Below are 17,408 nucleotides of genomic sequence, written 5' to 3'. Positions count from 1 at the left end.
TGATGAGAACACTGCTACACAGGGTCTACATTCAATTCTTTGCTGAGTTTTATTGGGTGGGAAGGGATTGAATGTGCTGTTATCCTGTTCCTTATCTCAAGTAGTGCATGGAAATGTTTCTAGAGATATGAAGCATAAATTTATTTCTTTCTGAGGGCTGTTCTCTGTCTTAATCTGTCATAAGATAACCAAGATCATGTGTTTGAATCGGAAAAACCTTTCCCAGGCTTTTTCCATTTTCCGTGCAAACACAGAGGAGAGGGTGGAGGAGAATGGTAATGTATCATATGTGTCTGGCTTGGGGGCCTGTGCTCTCTATCTGCCTTCATCCAAATCCTAAAGTAGGTTTATCTAACAGTCCTATTTTATTTCAGAATGAATTCTGGAGTGTTTTACGTCTCATGTCAAAGGAATGTTATCAAATACAGTTTTTATTGAAGCTTTTTATGAATGCTGTTTACAGTCACAGTTTTTGAGTGAGTCATGTGGCATAGCCCCTAATACATCTTTTTAAATTATTATTTTTCCCCCCTCTGTATTTGTCAGAGATCAAATTCAACTGTGAGTATGAAGAATATTTTGGATTATTTCTACTAGCAAATGCAGAAAACTCTAATTTGTTTCTCTTAGTTGAGATTAATCTGTTACTTAGTAAGATGATGTTGCTGTGCATCATTTTTACCTTAATAAGGTAAAAATCAAATCATGTTGTATTTTTTCATTGTTTCAAAAAGAGTTGCAATTCAGTATCAGAAGAAACCATGTAGTAAAATTCAAAGTAGGCTTCCCTCTCCTTGCCCAGGTCTCTGTTGTGATTGTGATGGTCACCATTTGTAACAGAGGTTTTCATAAATCAGCTCTTGGTAAATCTGGCACTGCTAGGGTAGGAACTTCTATTGTGGAATTACTGGACTTTCTTCTATTTCTTTATAGTGTCATGAGGAGTTAGAAGATTTACTTGCATAGCAGAAATAAATTAAGCAGAGGAGCATGTGCAGCCACAGTAGATGTACAGTAAGTCACATAGATTTGCAATCCAATTCCATCTGCTTGTTGTTGACTGCACTTTGCTAAGCAGTAAGATGACACCCCACAGTAGCTCTAGAGGACATAGCAGGCCTGCTGGTAAACAAGTTTTTAATTAACTCATTCTCATGCTTTGTTTTCCACTGCCCCCTCATTTTTTCAGGAGCCTACTTAGGATGTAATTTTGTTTTGATTCTTCTACAGGTCATGGTGCAGAGCTCATGTTCTTGGTCTGTAGGATGTGGCACTGAGGCTCTTCCAGATGCTGTTTGTAGCAGAAATGCTGTTGCAGCAAGGGACAGTGCATAGCATCTTTTTAAATTGTATATTTTTTGAGTAAAGGGTGACCTGAGGGACCTTTGACTCCCAGAAAGAAGTAAAGAAATAAAATTCACATAGATTGAAAGAAGCAGAGTCTCAAGTCTGACCTCCATGTAAAATAACAGATAAAAGCCTTGTGGGGTTTTTTGGACACTCCTTCTTATTGATTTGTAAGAAAACACAAGCAAAAATAAAAGCTCTACTGCATTTGTTCCAGTACATTAAAGAAATTCTGTTTAGATGTAAAATTAAATGCTTCCATTGGGCAACAGTTCTGATTCCAGCTTTGCAAATTTATGGAAGTGTATTCTGGCTCACATAAAACTATCCAGCTGAACCTCTGACAGATATATTTCTTCTCTTTTAAAGTTCATTTGTATGAAAATATATCTCCAGTGAGGCATGTTTATGAATTTGGGATCTTTCTGAGATGAGACTCTGCATTGCATTTTAAATTTGCACAAAATAGTTTTCACAACAGTCTTTGGGATTTGTTTCCAATGAGTAAATATTCCTTGAGCTGAGCATTACTCCCTGGGTCCTGTGAAATGCTACTCTGCATTTACTTCTTGTGTGCTACAACACATCTGAGTAATCTTGAAGTTCATCAGGTTTTGCCCCACTTGCCTTCACCGAGCATCCACGGACTCTTTGTCCAGACACAGAAATGTTTGCTTACTGTACTTCTGCAGGATTTGGGGATTATTTACAGAGGTTTAGGATCTTTAAATTCCTTGATTTTTGGGAGAGGTAGCCCTCTGTAGTTCTCAGACACAAGCCACTCCTTTGAAACCAGGAGAAATGCTTTCTCTTAACCCCAGTGCTTTTTGTGTCTTAAATCAACAACTTCTCTTGCTGGTAAAGAATGGGTAGGTTTTTTTTTAATTTGGTAGCACTCAGGTATCATTTGTTCCAGTCTTTTCCTGACAAATGAAGTAGCTCAGGAACTACAGTCTTGTGTAAAAGGTAAAAAGTTAGAGCCATGCAGTTTCACGGGCCTGTCTTCTAGTAGAAGATAAGAAATCTAGTTCTCTTCAGTGTGTAGTAATAGCCATTCTTAAGGAGTGGAATGAAATTTTCTTTGGTTTTGATGTACTTTCTTCCCCTCACCTATAAAGAGTGCTTGAGAGCTAGCAGCTGGCTGCTACTACTGTAGACTTTCTGTAAATGTCATGATATTCCCATTTTTTGACATTTGTTCATTTCCCATATTAATTTTCTGCATTCTCTGGGATGCAAAGTGCATGGCATGAAATGTGTTCACTAGGTTATTGCTGCTAAGTTATTTGAGATGGTTTGATAGAGAATTAACTCAGTGTGGCCTGTTTTCAGGCACTTACATCTTTAATATTCCTTGCACAATTTTTTTTTTCAAATACTTTCTTTGTATAATTTAACTGTAGCTATGTCTAGACATATTTCCTGGATATGGCTAAACAATTTTCAAGGTAAATTATGACCTGGGGGTTTTTTTGCACTTTCACACAAACATAGTATCATTCCATTATGTATGTGGGAGAAATGGGAACTGCAGACATCTGCAATACAGTTTTCATTGAATTTGCAAACTTCTGCCCCTTGGTAAAATTAGTTATTTCCCAGAAATGTTTTCCAGCCTTTACTTTCGTTTTCAAACAATTTGTGCAGTGCACCCATAGAATACATTTATATTGTTCCTGCTTGTACCCAGCAGTTCTAGTTTGAAAAAAATTCATAGGACTTCCCTTGATGCTTTGCTATCTTCTAGGTTTTAATGTGTTTATTCTATTTGCCTTAAGGTCCTCTTGTATAAGGCCATTGTTCAAAGCACTTGTTTCTTGCTCATAGAAAATTCTGTGTATGCTCCCTTTTTTGGAAGATTCTGTGATGTTAACCATAGAATCATTTAAGTTGGAAAAGACCTCTAAGATCATCAAGTTCAGCCTGTTCTGTTACCATTCGTAAAAGGCAGCTGCTTTGTCCCATTCTTCAGTCAGCAGTTCCATTTGTAATGCAAATTCACCTGAGCTTCAGAATGGTTTTTTAAATATACGTTCAGATTTGCCGTAAAATGTTCCACTATCCCAGTTCAATCTGGTTCTGTTCTGTTTGTGTAGCTGTCTCCTCTTCCCCTGCTGGTTTCCCCTGCCTCTCCTCAGCAGAGCAGCCTGACTCACCTGCAAGTTGTAGGAGATGATGTCTCTGCTTTGGGTGGATGCTGCTCTGAAGGGAGGGACAAAGATTTTGCTCTCTCACTACAGGGAACTCTTAGGGCTTTTCAGTGCTTGGGGGTGAAAATTGAAATTTATGACTAAGATACAAACTTAAATAAAAGTGCTAGTAATGTATTGCCTTAAGTAATTTTTAAGAACTGTGTGCCCTATTTCTGTTGTTTTAAAAACCTTAGTCCACATATTTAACCAGATGGGATTTTTTCTATACTTTTGTCACTATTTTGTATTACGACTACAAACTTTTGAATGCAGATGGTACTATTTGTTTGAATGAACATGGGAAGTTGTAGTGGCTTTTGTTATGTTTGATAGTTGGGTTTTTTCCCCAAGCTTCTGCTCAGGTAAAAGTTACTGAGAGTTTTCAAAAGCAGGTTGGTCATCATCTGCCAGATTCCTACTTGAGAAGGATCCCTACACAGTTACCTTGTACTCATGGGGACTTCTTAGTTACTTACTTGTCCATAAAACAGAAATATTGTGTGGTTGTGTTTGCAGGGCTCTTAGGATGAGGGAAGAGACGAGAATGTTGACTCCATGTTTCAGAAGGCTTGATTTATTATTTTATGATAATATTATATTAAAACTATACTAAAAGAACAGAAGAAAGGATTTCATCAGAAGGCTGGCTAAGAATAGAAAAGGAATGATAACAAAGGCTTGTGACTGACTGAGACAGTCCAGACAGCTGGGCTGTGATTGGCCATTAATTAGAAACAACCACATGAGACCAATCACAGATCCACCTGTTGCATTCCACAGCAGCAGATAACCATTGTTTACAGTTTGTTCCTGAGGCCTCTCGGCTTCTCAAGAGAAAAAATCCTAAAAAAAAGATTTTTCATAAAACATGTCTGTGACAATATTGCAGTGAGATAACCTTCAATTTGAAGCGCTTCCCTAAAGATAGAAAACATTTTTTTTTCACTAAAGGAGATTTGCAGTTCTTTCTAAATGTGCAATGTGCAGCATTGGCTATTTATAGTAACTTTTTGGTTGGTTTTTGGTTTTTTAAATGTACTGTTTCTTTTCTCACATCTGCATCTCTAAGACTCGAAGCTACTAGTAATTTGAATTGTTAAGTACCCTGATTTTAAAAAAAAATATTTTAAAAGTCCCCCCCATTCTTCTTTCAAAGTGCTGGAATTTCAAAAAGACTTGCAGCAAACCATGGATTTTCTGCCATTGATTTTTTAGGGCCAGACTGTCCAAATGTAGTCTGTTCCAGTATGTCTGCAACTAAAATTTTATCCATCTTAGCTACCAGAAATAGACAAACTGAGGCAGAAAGCTTGTTTTGGGCTGCAACACCTGTTTTTTGATACTGTCAGCCAAGAATTTTTTTGTAGGTTTTTCATCTTCAGTGTACTGTTTGCCAAGCTCAGGGGAAGTAACAGGTTCCCACTGGAGTCATGTTCCTGTAGTGTGAAGGAATTCCCCTGATACCTGGAATCTTCTCAGTGTTGCAGTGGCCTTGTAAAGGTATGGCATTCCTGGGGCTTGTGACAGCTGAGCAGTGAGATCAGGTCCCTGCAGGAGAGTACTGCTGCACTGGGAGTGTGTTTGCCTTCCCTTCCTCTACTCTTGACTGCTTCTTAAAGGAGTTGTGAAAGTTTTTCTTTAAGTTTTTAAGTTTTCTTTAAGTTTTTCTTAAATCAGAGATCCAAAATTTTACAGCTGTTATGGTTGATTTCAATTGGAGACAGTATTCCTTCTGGAGCAACAGATTCCTGTTAAGATGGAATCTCTTTAAGCTGATACCAAACTAAACTTAGATAGCTTCCTGCTGTGGGTAGAAGGTTTGTGTTGGAGTTTTAGGCCTTAATCCCATACTTGCACATATGAAACTCCATTCTAGACTGCATTGTCATTCTGTATTTGCTGGTTGGATCATTCTGCTTTTCAAAGGGACAGGGAGAAGATTTTTTATTTTTTTCTGAAGTTCCAGTGGATGGTTGCCACTTAAAGCATACACAGCATAGCAATCCTTCTCTAACGAGTTTTAATTTATGGATGTGTCCAGCATCAAGTGTTCTGTGAAAGTTCAAATGACCTCACTTAACAATAGGACTTCAAAAAGGTAAGACTGAAAAGTAAACTCTCCAAGACTATTAAACATTTTTGTCCTCTGAAGCAGTATTTACCTCTTGAAGTATGTATTTTTGTAATGAATTTGAGCTGCCTCTCGTTCTTCACAGTAGAACATATTAAAAAAAAGTGCATATTGCACAGCAAATGGGAGAACAGTGTTTCTTTCTTCCAGAGAGACTTTCCTAGTAAACAGTTTGTGAGAAATTCCTGATGGTTTCTGCAGGTAAATTTTCTAGAATGAAGAGCTGTTTTCAGCCACATTCTAGAGAATGAAGTATTCAAAGACTGTTGTCAATTTTTTCCCCTTTCCTTTTGCTTTTTTTTCCTGCCACCCAGAGTTAAGCAGACAATATTTTCTGAAATTGCAGTTGAGTCAGACAGTTGTGGCTGACAATTTCACAGAGCATTTGGCAGGTTATTTATTTGTCTGTCAGGCTGGATGTACCTGACTGTGCAAGTGCTGTGGGCAGGTGCAGAGGTGGGGCTGCTGGGAGGGCGGTGGTTGTTTAAGGACCACGGACAGGGGCCCCTCCACACGTGTCCCGACCATCCATGGCTTCATCTGTCAGCAGCTTTCTATGTGGGCACTTCAGCACAGCCTTCACCCTTTTGAAGGCATCATTATTTGGGATTCTTTGTCACTTGGAGCTTTTGAAGGAGCTGTTTTTCTGTGAATCCATGTCCTAAAGCTCTTGGTGTTCCACAGTGAGTGCCGCTGTACCCCTTTCCTCCATTGGACAGGAGGCTTATGTGCATGCTTCCTCACCAGAGGCTCCCTGCCATGTCTGAGACTTAACTCTTGTCCTCTTATGTGTTCTTCATCTGCTTTCAGCAGAATTCAGACAGACTGTGAGGACATTCATAAAGCTGACTTTCCCTGTTAACCATTCCATGGATTAAATTTCAGCTCTTCCTGACTTTATTCCTGGTGTAATATTGAAATTCTGCCTGCATCAACTGTGTGTGTCTTAGAAGATATTGCATTGGTTTCTCAGCAGAACCAAATAAAAGGGTTCCTTTTTAACTGTATGGGGAAATGATAATCAGGGCACCCAATTCTAAAGAATATCAAAATGGAGCAGTCACTGAGGCCATTGCATGAATTTGCTGGTCATTCTGCCAAATGAAGTTTAGGTTGCATCATACGTGGCTCAATTGAGACATCTTCTGCTCCCTTCAGAAAGCAGCAATGGGACACAACCCACTGACGATGTCCAACATATTTGTGCTGCTCAAGTAATCCAAACAGGAAATTCAGAAAGGCACTGTAACAATCTGTATTTGAGCGTTGTGAATACTAATCCTTGACCCACCAAGGATTTGCTTTTCTAGATTTACTTTTCTTACTTTCCTACATATTCTTTATAGCTTGGTTTGAGTGTTTGTCTTTATTGCATACAACTTTCTAACACCTGGGCATTGATTAATTTTTAGTGTTTTAATCTGTAGCAAAATAGTCTGAAGGAGGTTCTATAAAACTTCTTGCAAGGATCATCTGGACCTTTTCCCAATCTTCCCAAAGGTCATTTCTTTCACTTTATTTGAACAAAGAGCTTATAGGATACTAAAAGATAAGAACTTGTAGTGTTTGCAGGTTTCACTCTCTAATATAGCTTATTCTGCAACTGATCTTGTGTCTACCCAAGTCCACAGCTGACTCTTCCTGAGGGCATGGGCTGTGCTCCTTTAGCCTCTTCAGGAACTGCTGTTTAAAAGAATGGCAAACTTCTCTTGCTAATGGACTGAAATGAGATTTTGTGACCGTTTAAGGAGTGACTGATTAAGACCACAGAGCACCTCCTTAGGTGGTCGTTGCTTCATCCGAGCACACAAGTGTTCACAGTGGCTCCTTTGAGCCTGTTGCTGTGTTCCCTGTTAAGTTGCTAATGTGGTGTCCCTCCTTTGGCTCACTTGGAACTCACCAAGTTTCTTTTGGACATGCTTCATTTTTTCTGCTGGAACTGGTGCATCACTGCTATTAACTGGTTCTCTTCCTTCCTAAGTGAAGTGATGGCTGAAGCCCAAGCTCTGCTACTTCGTGTGTTGACAGTTCCAATACTTGGAATTATGCAGGAGCACACAGATTCTCAGTCCTGGTAACTAAATGGTAGGACATGGCCGTTTTGGAAACAGGATTTTGGAAGTTAAGCCAGCCTTCTTTCTCCTTGCCAGTTGTTGTGAAAACATATTTGGATAGCTGTACAAAACAATGGCTAAACAGGAAAAAGCCTTTTCCTACGTGGGAAAGTTCATGTACCGATAAATATTTAATTTCTGAACATAGCATTACTTTTCCCTGAAACTTAGTTTTATAATCTGCTACTTGGAAGAATAAGTTATTTATTGAGAACACCTGCTTTGAAAAGCTTAGGTTTTTATAATAACTGTATTGTAAGAGCTAGCTATGCACATAGACAAAATTATATGTGTGAAGAGTCTAGCCACTACTTTTAATTTCATAGTTGGCTGAGTCACTAAAACAAAAAGCAGCTTTAACAGTTTTATGAGAAAAGTAGGAGGAGTAAAATTAAATGCTGTTTGATTTCACAGCCATTTGAATCTAGTAGTAAAGTTGATGAAATGGAAATTTGATGAGGTACAAACATCTCAGAGTAATGTTTCATGCTGAAGCTGTGATGGCAGGAAGAATTCTCAGCCTTCTGTCAGTACATAGGTCCTCTTCTGCACACACTGCCCAGGGGGAAAAAATGAGCTGCTTTTTCTTCCTATTCCCCTGAGCTGGGAGCCCTGTCTAGCATACATCTGGGATGGGTTTGTAGTTACACTAAATGTAAAACTACTTACAGTGAGTTTTTTCTCTCTATATCTTTACAAAAGATACCCTTAAAGGGCACGAAAAAACAGGTCTCATTTCAAGGATGTTAGCCTATTGTAAATACAGCCAAAAACTTGGGTTGCATTTGTAACCCTAATAGGAATAGCAGTTCAAGTTATATGCCATTTGGAGACACCACAGAATGTAAACAAAATATCACTGAGTATGGAAAAGAGGTCAGTATTCAATTTAGGTAGGATTAATACTATAGAAAAGCATTAGTATAAAGTATAGAATACTGTAGAAAAGTATTCTTTGGGTAAATAACTTCATAGCCTATAAGGAGGCTAGTGACTATAGAAGAAGTTTCCTCCTAAAAGCTCTGCTCTTGTGTTCAGTCATCTCTCTGAAGAGTATCCTCAAGTCGCCTTGGTCTTATTTTCTTTTTTTAATTTTTATTTTGTTGTGTGGTTTGCATCTTCTATGGCAGGGCACCCATTAGTTGCAATAGTAGCCTTGCCAAGTATGTATGGAATTCTGTAGAACCTCTGGACTGTACAATAAAATGAAGAAAAAGGGCTGTTAAAGTGGCTGGAGAGGAGAATTCCAATGGGAACATTAATTTTCCTTTGGCTTTCCAAATAATGTGGATTCCTGGAATTGGGAATATATGTCCCAAGGTGAAGCTGTAGCATGCAGAGGACAGGAAAAATAAGAAAGCAATGGAGAGAAAGCAGAAGAGCTAGAATATAACAGCAGCAAGGACAAGTGAGTGATTTTTCCATTTCAATTTTTTATCCCTTTGTTCTTTTATTTTGACTTTCATGGTCTTCTTGTTTTCCAATTGTCACAAAATTTATAGTGTTAGAAGCAAATATAAAAAAGCCACAAACCCTGGGCTTTTAGTATATTGTACAGCAAGATTAGTCTAGAGCTGCAGGAACTGTCCTGAGTTACCAATACTTAGCTTGCACTGATTCATTCCTACATTTTCTTTTTTTTTTTTTGAAAAAAAAGACTTTTCTAGAAAAACACAACAGAAAGAAATCTTGAATTTTTAATTTTGCTCAGATGATTAGTAATAAAGCTCATTTTAAAAAAATTCTTGGAAGACAGTTTTTCACTATGATTGAGTCTTAATGATCTGCATAAGATTAAAAATACAGGAGGCAACCTAATCTGGTATTTGCTTGTAGTGGACTGATGCTATATAGTTGAGATGAAATATAAATAAATCTGTGTATGTCTGTATGTACATACAGTGGTCTGTGCTTTTAAAGAACAAGCTTGACTTTGAGCAAAGTCAACTGCAATGGATTTCAAGTATAGTATTTTATTATGAGTGGAGCTGCCAGTGCCACCTGTACTTAAGGTTGTGTGACCTTTTCCATTTTAAGGCTTAACTCTTGGTTACTTTGACTTTTGCCAAAGTTCAGTTCAGACAGATTTTTCCTTGTGAGATATCTGCTTTGGGTTGAATTTTTTGGAAAGTTTCAGCCAAGGCAGTTCTGTTCCAAGAACAAGGCTAGTGAAAAGTATGCTGTTTTGCTTGTGTGAGAATATTCTGGTGTCCTTCTTTGATGCTCCAGTGCCCCCAAGCTCTAAAGCAAGGATTTGAAATTTGGCAATAGTTCAGCCTTTGTGTTGAGGATGTGCCTTTTGCCTCCCTGTAAAAATCCACCCAAATTTCCAGACCAGTTTACAAGGCTTTGAAAGATTGCCATTTGCATGGGCTTAATAGGAATTTCTTAAAACTTCACAGTAAGCTTCCTTTAGATTCTGTTCACACTGGGAATGCTCCAGGCAGAGTAGAGCCACATATTTCATCCCACTTCTGCTCTGAGTTGTGGTGGCTGGGTCTGGGTGCTGACATGGAGCTAGGAGTGGGCAGCATTGTGTCTTGTATCAGCCCTGCCTCTTCCCATGTCCTGCTCCTTCTCCCTGGTGACGGACCTGGGCCCTCTGGAAACACAAAATGTTTCACTCATCTGAAAGAGCATGACAGATGTGGAGGAGAAGAATTTGGGAGAGTGTGTGTCTGGTTTATACCACTCCTTTGGTCACAGAAAATGTGTGTATCATACTGGCAAAACAATACTTCCTTTTCTACTGAGTGTTCAGTTTGGTTTTGTTGCATTTGAACCTCAGTAGTTGAGTGGGTATCAGGGTTTTAATGAGCTATGTGAGCATCAATTTAAAAAAGAAAAAGGTTAGTCTCAAATGTCAGTACAGCAATGTTAGAGGGCAGAAATCAAGAGCTTCCTTTTTTCAACCATTGCAGTCTGACATTTGCATTTATTACACTCTAGCCTTCAACTTCATCACAAGTGTTGTGTGTTTTGTCCAAGAGGCAACTGTTTGACTGGAATGGGGAAAGGGGCCTATTCTGAGGATGAGTCCAGGATTTGTACAAGTAAAGGTTGTGTATTCACCTATTAGGGAAGTTGAGAAATGTGGAGTAAGGGAAGCTGAGATTTGGGGAAATAAAAAAAAAGTCTTTGTGGCTAGGACAGATCAGTGGTGCTTGGTGAATTGTGTGCTGTCTGTGCTCAGTCTTGGTGTTTCTACAAGAGGCACTCAAGTGGCTGCTCACACTCTGTGTTGGGGCTGGCTTGAGAACTTCTGCACAAATGCAGAACTGCAAGTGAGCTCAGTGGGAGCTAAACCTCCTGTAAAATCTTGTATTCCACTCACAACAGTAAAAGCCAGCTCAGAGTACGTGAAGTTTGACACCTGGAGCCAGGGAACCTTTTAGTCTGATGAGCCTAATGCCTCAGTTGTCGGTTTTACAGGTGAAGGAATGACTTGGGGACAAACTGGTTGCCTTTGTAGCAGGGCTGGAAAATAACATGCTGTGAATAGAACATAGAACCACCTCCTTTGATCAGGGATGAAACAAAGCATTGGGAAATATGCCATACTTTTAGCTTTCCTACCTTTTTTTTTAAAGTTACTTAGTGTTAACTAATCTGTTTCATACTGACCTAAGGATAAAAATCTCAGTATCTTAGCTCTTGAACTCAAATTTTCTACTTTGAATTAGCAGTCAAAATTTGTAAACACTGAGGATAATATTGAAATGCAAGTTTAATTAGCAGTAGCCTTGTAATTCTCTTCAAAATCACAGTCACTTGACCTTAGTAGTAGTTGAATAAAGTGTTAGGAGGATCCTCCTCCTCTGTTTTCTATGAAGATGGAAAGCATCCTTGTTTAAGCTGGTTACTGCCACCTCACCATGATAAATTTCTCCTTTGTAAAGCTGCTTCAGCAGACATCTTTTTTTTTTATCCCCTTGTAAAGTCAGCCATGACCTGAAGTTTCCTATGGAAAAAAAAAAATCAAGTTTTTTGAAAGGGACAGTGCTACAGCAAATAAGTGACTGTGTTTGTGGAAATGTCTGGCTCCCAGAGTGAAATGATTTGCTGCTAAGGTTTAGTGAATTTAATGCTTTGGAAATAATTTGTTGGAGAGTCTGCAGCAGTGGAGAGTTTTGGATTGCGGTTATTTGTTGGTTTTTTTTCCTTGTTCTTACTTTTAAGGTGGAGGTGTAGAAGATTTTTTTTGTCCGCTACTTTAAACTGAAGTACTCATCAAACTTTTTTACTTGTTTCTTGGGTTGTTTTCTCAAGGTGTCTGCTCTGGACCAGTAGCTCTCAGATGGGTCTTGTGAAAGCTTCAGCATAAACAAGGCGTTTGCCAGCATGTGCCATGCAGGATTTTTGGGAGAAAGATGGGAATTTTGAGCAGCTCAAAGCACATACATCTTCCTTAGGGGAATTCAGCTGCTAAGAACAGCACTCTTATTTGCTTAGCTGGGTGAATCCACTTGCTGGTGGACAATTGTTTTGTGTTTTGTTTTCTTTCCCCCCCAGGACTTTTATTTACTTGTGTGCTCTTCCATGTGTGTTTTGAGCTGTGCTTTGAAGTTGGGCAGCTAGTTTTAAACAAAAGCTGTTAGCATGCTCTGCATAGCATCCAGTTTGTTTCAGCAATCTCTTGTGTCAGTGATGTGGTTTAGAGTTAAAAAAATGCTGTTCTTTACTTGCCTTGACATTGGTTTGTGTAGGATTAAAATGGACAAAGATAAAATCATCATGTCACACTGGGTATGTTGTATAAAAGGCAAGTTAAATGTAATTAGAATGTGATTTAATGCCTGTGCAGCAATTATTAATTGGTCATGATACATTAGATGAAGTTTGAGGTATCCTCTATTTTTTCCTCTGTCACCTTCCTTTTCCTCTTTTCCAGTTGTGTTCATTTAGTTTCCTACATAAGTCACTCAATTGTACTTCAGAGTGCCTAGATAAAACAATTTAAAATGCATATTTTGTCATGTTTGAGTATTGTTCTTCAGTAAGAAGGTCCAAATGCTACACTTTTGCTTTCTTAAATTTATACTGAAGTCTGTATTCTTTTATATTAATTTTCATTTTAGGATTAGGGCACAAAATGAGGAGCAGATTCTAAAAGGCAAAAGCAAACACAACTGCAGACAACCAAATTAATTTGTATACATTTACATGAGCAGTAAATCCACTATGAGTATTCAACTCTTGTTATTTCAAATTTTTTTGAAAATTAACTAAAATGTAATTAACAAGATTACTTTATTAAATGGGTTTAATATGTAGTGATTTATATGAAGTATGTGAACTGTTTCTGAATGTTTTGCTCTTCTGTCTTGTTTTTGGCAGCAGCTGGAATTAGTGGAACCCAGTGGCTGGATCCATGTTCCTCTGACAGACACCCACAAGAAGCCCATTCGCACCTTTATGATCCAGATTGCTGTTCTGGCAAACCACCAGAATGGGAGGGACACTCACATGAGGCAAATCAAAGTGTACACCCCTGTGGAGGAGAGCTCCATTGGGAAGTTCCCCAGATGTACCACAATTGATTTCATGATGTATCGCTCCATCAGATAAAATTTCCTCATGAGGAACAATAAAGGTATTTTTTCATGACCATATCATTGCTGAAGTATTCAGATACTTAAAAGAGCAGGGTTTACTTCAGTGTAATTATATCTTTATGTTTATACTTTGTACAATTTTGAAATAAAGATAATCTTGTGTTACAGTATGCTGTAGTCTGTAATTTTGTTTCTTTTTCTAGGCGTCTGAGTGCTCTTGTACTCTCTGAGAGAGAAAAAACAATCCAGGCACTCTTAAAAGAATGTGTTTGGGTGGGAATCAATAATTTATTTGATATAATACAGATATTTTGGGGGAGCATTTCTTCCCCTAATGGTCATGCATGGAAATAGTTCATTCCTTTACCTAAAAATGGCTCTTTAAAAAGTTGCTCCTCTTCTTGAACAGATATGATCGAAAGACATTACCAGTAGTATTTTCCCATTATTGCTTATGCTAATTTGTTGTATCCTTTTCTCCAGAGGGTTGTTTCTGCTCAGTGGCTGTGTGCATGGATTTAGCCTTCTTGTAACTACAAAGTAAATAATAGAATTGCAGAATATCTCCAGTTGGAAGGGACATGGAAAGATCATATAGTCCAATTTGCTGCTTCTTGCAGGACTACCTAAAACTAATCCATATGACTAAATGTTGTCCAGATGCTCCCTGAACTGTAACAGGCATGGTGTCATAACCATTTTCCTGAGGAGCCTGTTCTAGTGACTGTTAATGCAGTGAGGATGACAATGATGTGGAGAAAACCAAACCTTTCCAAATTATTCAACTTAGTACATGCATTAATATAGATCCATTGAGTGCAGGTCATCTAGAACATGATAGCTGTTGAAAATAGGTGATTTAGGCATGCTCTGGCATCCTACAGCTATGTAGGAATGAATCTGGTGGTCCAATGCACCTTCTAAAGTACTGGGAACTCGAGTATAGCACAAGTAATCTCATGTTCAGAGCACAGAATTCTTTTAATGTGTGTTTTAAATAAAGGGCATTGCAAGGAAAATGTGTGCTCTGTCTGCTTGCTGTGACTAGGAATATTTAGCACCTCTACTAATGTCTCATAATCTAATCATTAGTAATTTAAACTTCTAAAAAAGTGGGTAGATTTAGAAAGAGACGTTGTTGAAGTACAAAGGTTTCCTTTAAAGGGTTTGGTGCTGATCAAACCCATTCTTCCTCATAGCACCAGGAAAGTTGATGGTCAATCTAGACTAATCTCAGCCAAGGAAAACTTTTGTCACTCTTCTTATTTGTGAGCAAGGAAAGGCTAATAACAGTGGAGACTCATCAAACAATGGTGCATCATCCTGCAGAGGAGAAAGGAGGTGAAATAGGGCAAAATGGGAAGCTTGTTGAAGAAGGAGGAAGATTTAACTGTTGAAATTTGTTTTATATACTTGATGAAGTTGTTGTTTATTGAAAAGTTTTATTTGTGGCAGAATTCCACAGTAGTTAGGAGGGTCATTAACCAGGGCATTTCTTGGTAGAGAACCTTGTAGAGAAGTGCATGAGTAGTTTGGGGTTCTATTTAAATGTGGATTCAGTCATTTCAGAAGGACTTTAATGGAACTTTACCTTTCCCTTTAGAGGATGGATCAAGTGCAGAATTCCTGTTCAGCAGAAGCTGGCTGAACTTGTGCCTTTCACCAAGTCTGTCACTTCTATGGATTTTCTCATGTCAGAGAGCTGTGCATTCCTATTCACTAAATTAAAGCAAATTGTGTACTTTTGATGTCCACTTCATAGTCTTTTGCTTAAAAAAATATATATACTTCTCCTGGATTTACCTAGTTACTTTTGCTAAGTTATGGATTGTTTTGCATTAAATTTCCCTGGTTTTCTCCCAGAAGTTAAGATGGTAATTACCCATTCTAGCTTTGCCTTGTCAAGCCACTGTTTCCTAATTAAGGATTTTACCACAGATAATTCTCTGGTAATTTTGTGCTTTGGTCAGTAACATTTATCTTTTCATGCATGTCACTCTGCAAATGTTATATGTAGACTAATACTGCTCTGTCCCAAACATTATCCAGTAAGCTAGGAACAAGCCAGTCAGCACAGCCTTGTTCTTCTTATTGCTGTCCTTCCATCAGTAGGCATAATTTTTGGATCTTTAGAGAGGTATTCCAGCTTTTATTGACTTTTTTTCAGGACATGGATGGTCATGCAGGATAGTGGCCAGCATTTGTGTCAAAAATTTGGAATTGTTATTTCTGGCAGTGTTGTTGAATAAGCTGAAATATAGCTTGACTACTTATCTTGCTCTTCTGAAATGACAGGTTGTGTTCAAGTGGTTTTAAGAATCCATGATACGCATGGTAAGCTGGGTTATGTCAAGCTTTACTGTTGGGGAAGGAATCTCTACTCACTTGGAAACAAGTGCAGTGGCCATTCTGAATCCAAATGAAATCTTTTCTGTGTTGCTTTCTAGCAATTGTAGATACATTGCATTACACTGGTGTTTAACATCTGTGGAAGTACATTTGGTTTTTAACACTTTTGGCACTTGGTCACATAGGGCTGCTGATTTTTAAGTGATGAGATCCTAGATCAGTGTGTCTGAAAATACAGCAAGTTGCTGCCTTTGTGTATGAATATGGTACTTAGTATTTGAATTGGGATAAACCAACTGGGCTGCCACGTCCTTCAGGAAGTTACTTACACATACATTGTGTCTAGCTGCTGCTTCTTTTCCTTGCTCACTGTTTTCAGACATGCAGTTGCCTGGAATCTTATCACTTTCTTCTTTTCTCTTGTATAAGAAGCACCTGATGAATATCAAGTAGTACAAGTAATACTGGAATAAATGACAGATGAAGTGGAAGATATATTTGTCCTGAAAAATCATGACTTGGCAGTGATCTGACTCATGACTTCAAATAGTAGTAATTTAGGGGTTTTAAAACCTTTTCTTGGAAGGTCACTAGGCCTTTCTGCCTCACAGAAAAGAAATTTGGTTCCCAGTGTAAGTGTAAAAACTTTCCTTTTAATTCAACTTTACCTTTTTTCCTTTGGGGATGCTAAGAGAGGGAGGTGCCTGAGTCACCAGGATCTTGAACTCCTGTTGAAATGAAGGACTGTACCTGTGTTTTGACTAAGTCGTGTCTGTGTGTCTTCTTAGCACCACTATGTAAATAATAAAGGCAGATGGCAGGAGAGGGAGGAAAGAGATATTTGCTGCTCCTGGTTTCTAAAATGGAGAACAGCAAAACATTTCTGTTTTGTTTAAATTCACATAGGGAATCTCTGGCAGAGCTGGATGTTGAAGCCATATCATCACTATCTATCTTCTCCTTTCACTGTGAAGCTGATTTTCAGATAATGATCCGGCTTCCAAGACAAATTTTTCAGTAATGCAATTTCTGTATGTGATTCTATTTAAAAGTTTAAACTGTATTTTGGGTTTTGCTGTTCTGGTTTAGTCTGTAGTCCTTTTGCCAGCACTGACTACAGATGCACTGCTGAAACTCTTCAGCTGAGCCTTGGTGCTCGTTCTTACCTCCCTGAAGTGAGTCTTACTGTTGGTAGCTGTTTTTCTTCACCTGTGTTAAAATAGTTTAAGATTAAACATTATTTAGGTTTGAAATCTGTTTATAAGTTAGAGAGAGACAGATACTGAGATTGCCAGTACTGATTAGTAAAACCTCATGAATTTGGGCATAATGGATGAAGTGATGGAAGAGACTGAAGGACCATGGAGAGCTACCATATACTGGGAAGGCAAATTGTTGCCTCACCTCATAGGGCAAGCCAGAGCTCCAGGCATTAGGTCATTGCTTGAAAAACCCCCACCATTCACACAGCAGTAGGCAGCAGTAATTGTAATTGCCGGGACTCAAAAACTGCAAGTGAAACAGGTGCTGAGGCAATTCATGTCAGCTGAAGTGAGTCAGGGTGATAAGACTGGAGCTTGGAATTAGAGCTGAATTGTACAACATCCTGTAAAGAAAGAAGGAGAGTCAGAAGCTCCTCTAGTAAACTTCTCAGGAAGTTCCAAACACTTCAGCGATTTGTCAACCATCAATATGTGTCTTTGCTTCAAAAAGGATGAGT

General features: G+C 38.5%; 1 protein-coding gene across 5 annotated transcripts in view; it reads left to right on the top strand.

Moving 5' to 3' along the window:
* ANAPC10 (anaphase promoting complex subunit 10) overlaps positions 1-13,509 on the top strand; it is a 32,690-nt gene extending 19,181 nt beyond the window's left edge. For 4 of the 5 annotated variants that reach the window (XM_064711213.1, XM_064711212.1, XM_064711210.1 and 1 more), the window contains exon 5: positions 13,122-13,509. In XM_064711213.1, coding sequence (XP_064567283.1) covers positions 13,122-13,352 — 231 coding nt within the window. In that variant the 3' untranslated portion in view covers positions 13,353-13,509. The remainder of the gene's footprint in view (positions 1-13,121) is intronic. The other variant, XM_064711211.1, reaches the window with a different exon arrangement.
* The last annotated feature ends 3,899 nt before the right edge of the window (positions 13,510-17,408 follow it).

This window comes from Zonotrichia leucophrys, chromosome 4 (genome assembly GCF_028769735.1).
Source record: "Zonotrichia leucophrys gambelii isolate GWCS_2022_RI chromosome 4, RI_Zleu_2.0, whole genome shotgun sequence".
In the NCBI taxonomy this organism is placed as follows: domain Eukaryota; kingdom Metazoa; phylum Chordata; class Aves; order Passeriformes; family Passerellidae; genus Zonotrichia; species Zonotrichia leucophrys.
The sequence above is the reverse complement of the archived record's forward strand: the minus strand, read 5'-3'. Positions and strand labels throughout refer to the sequence as shown.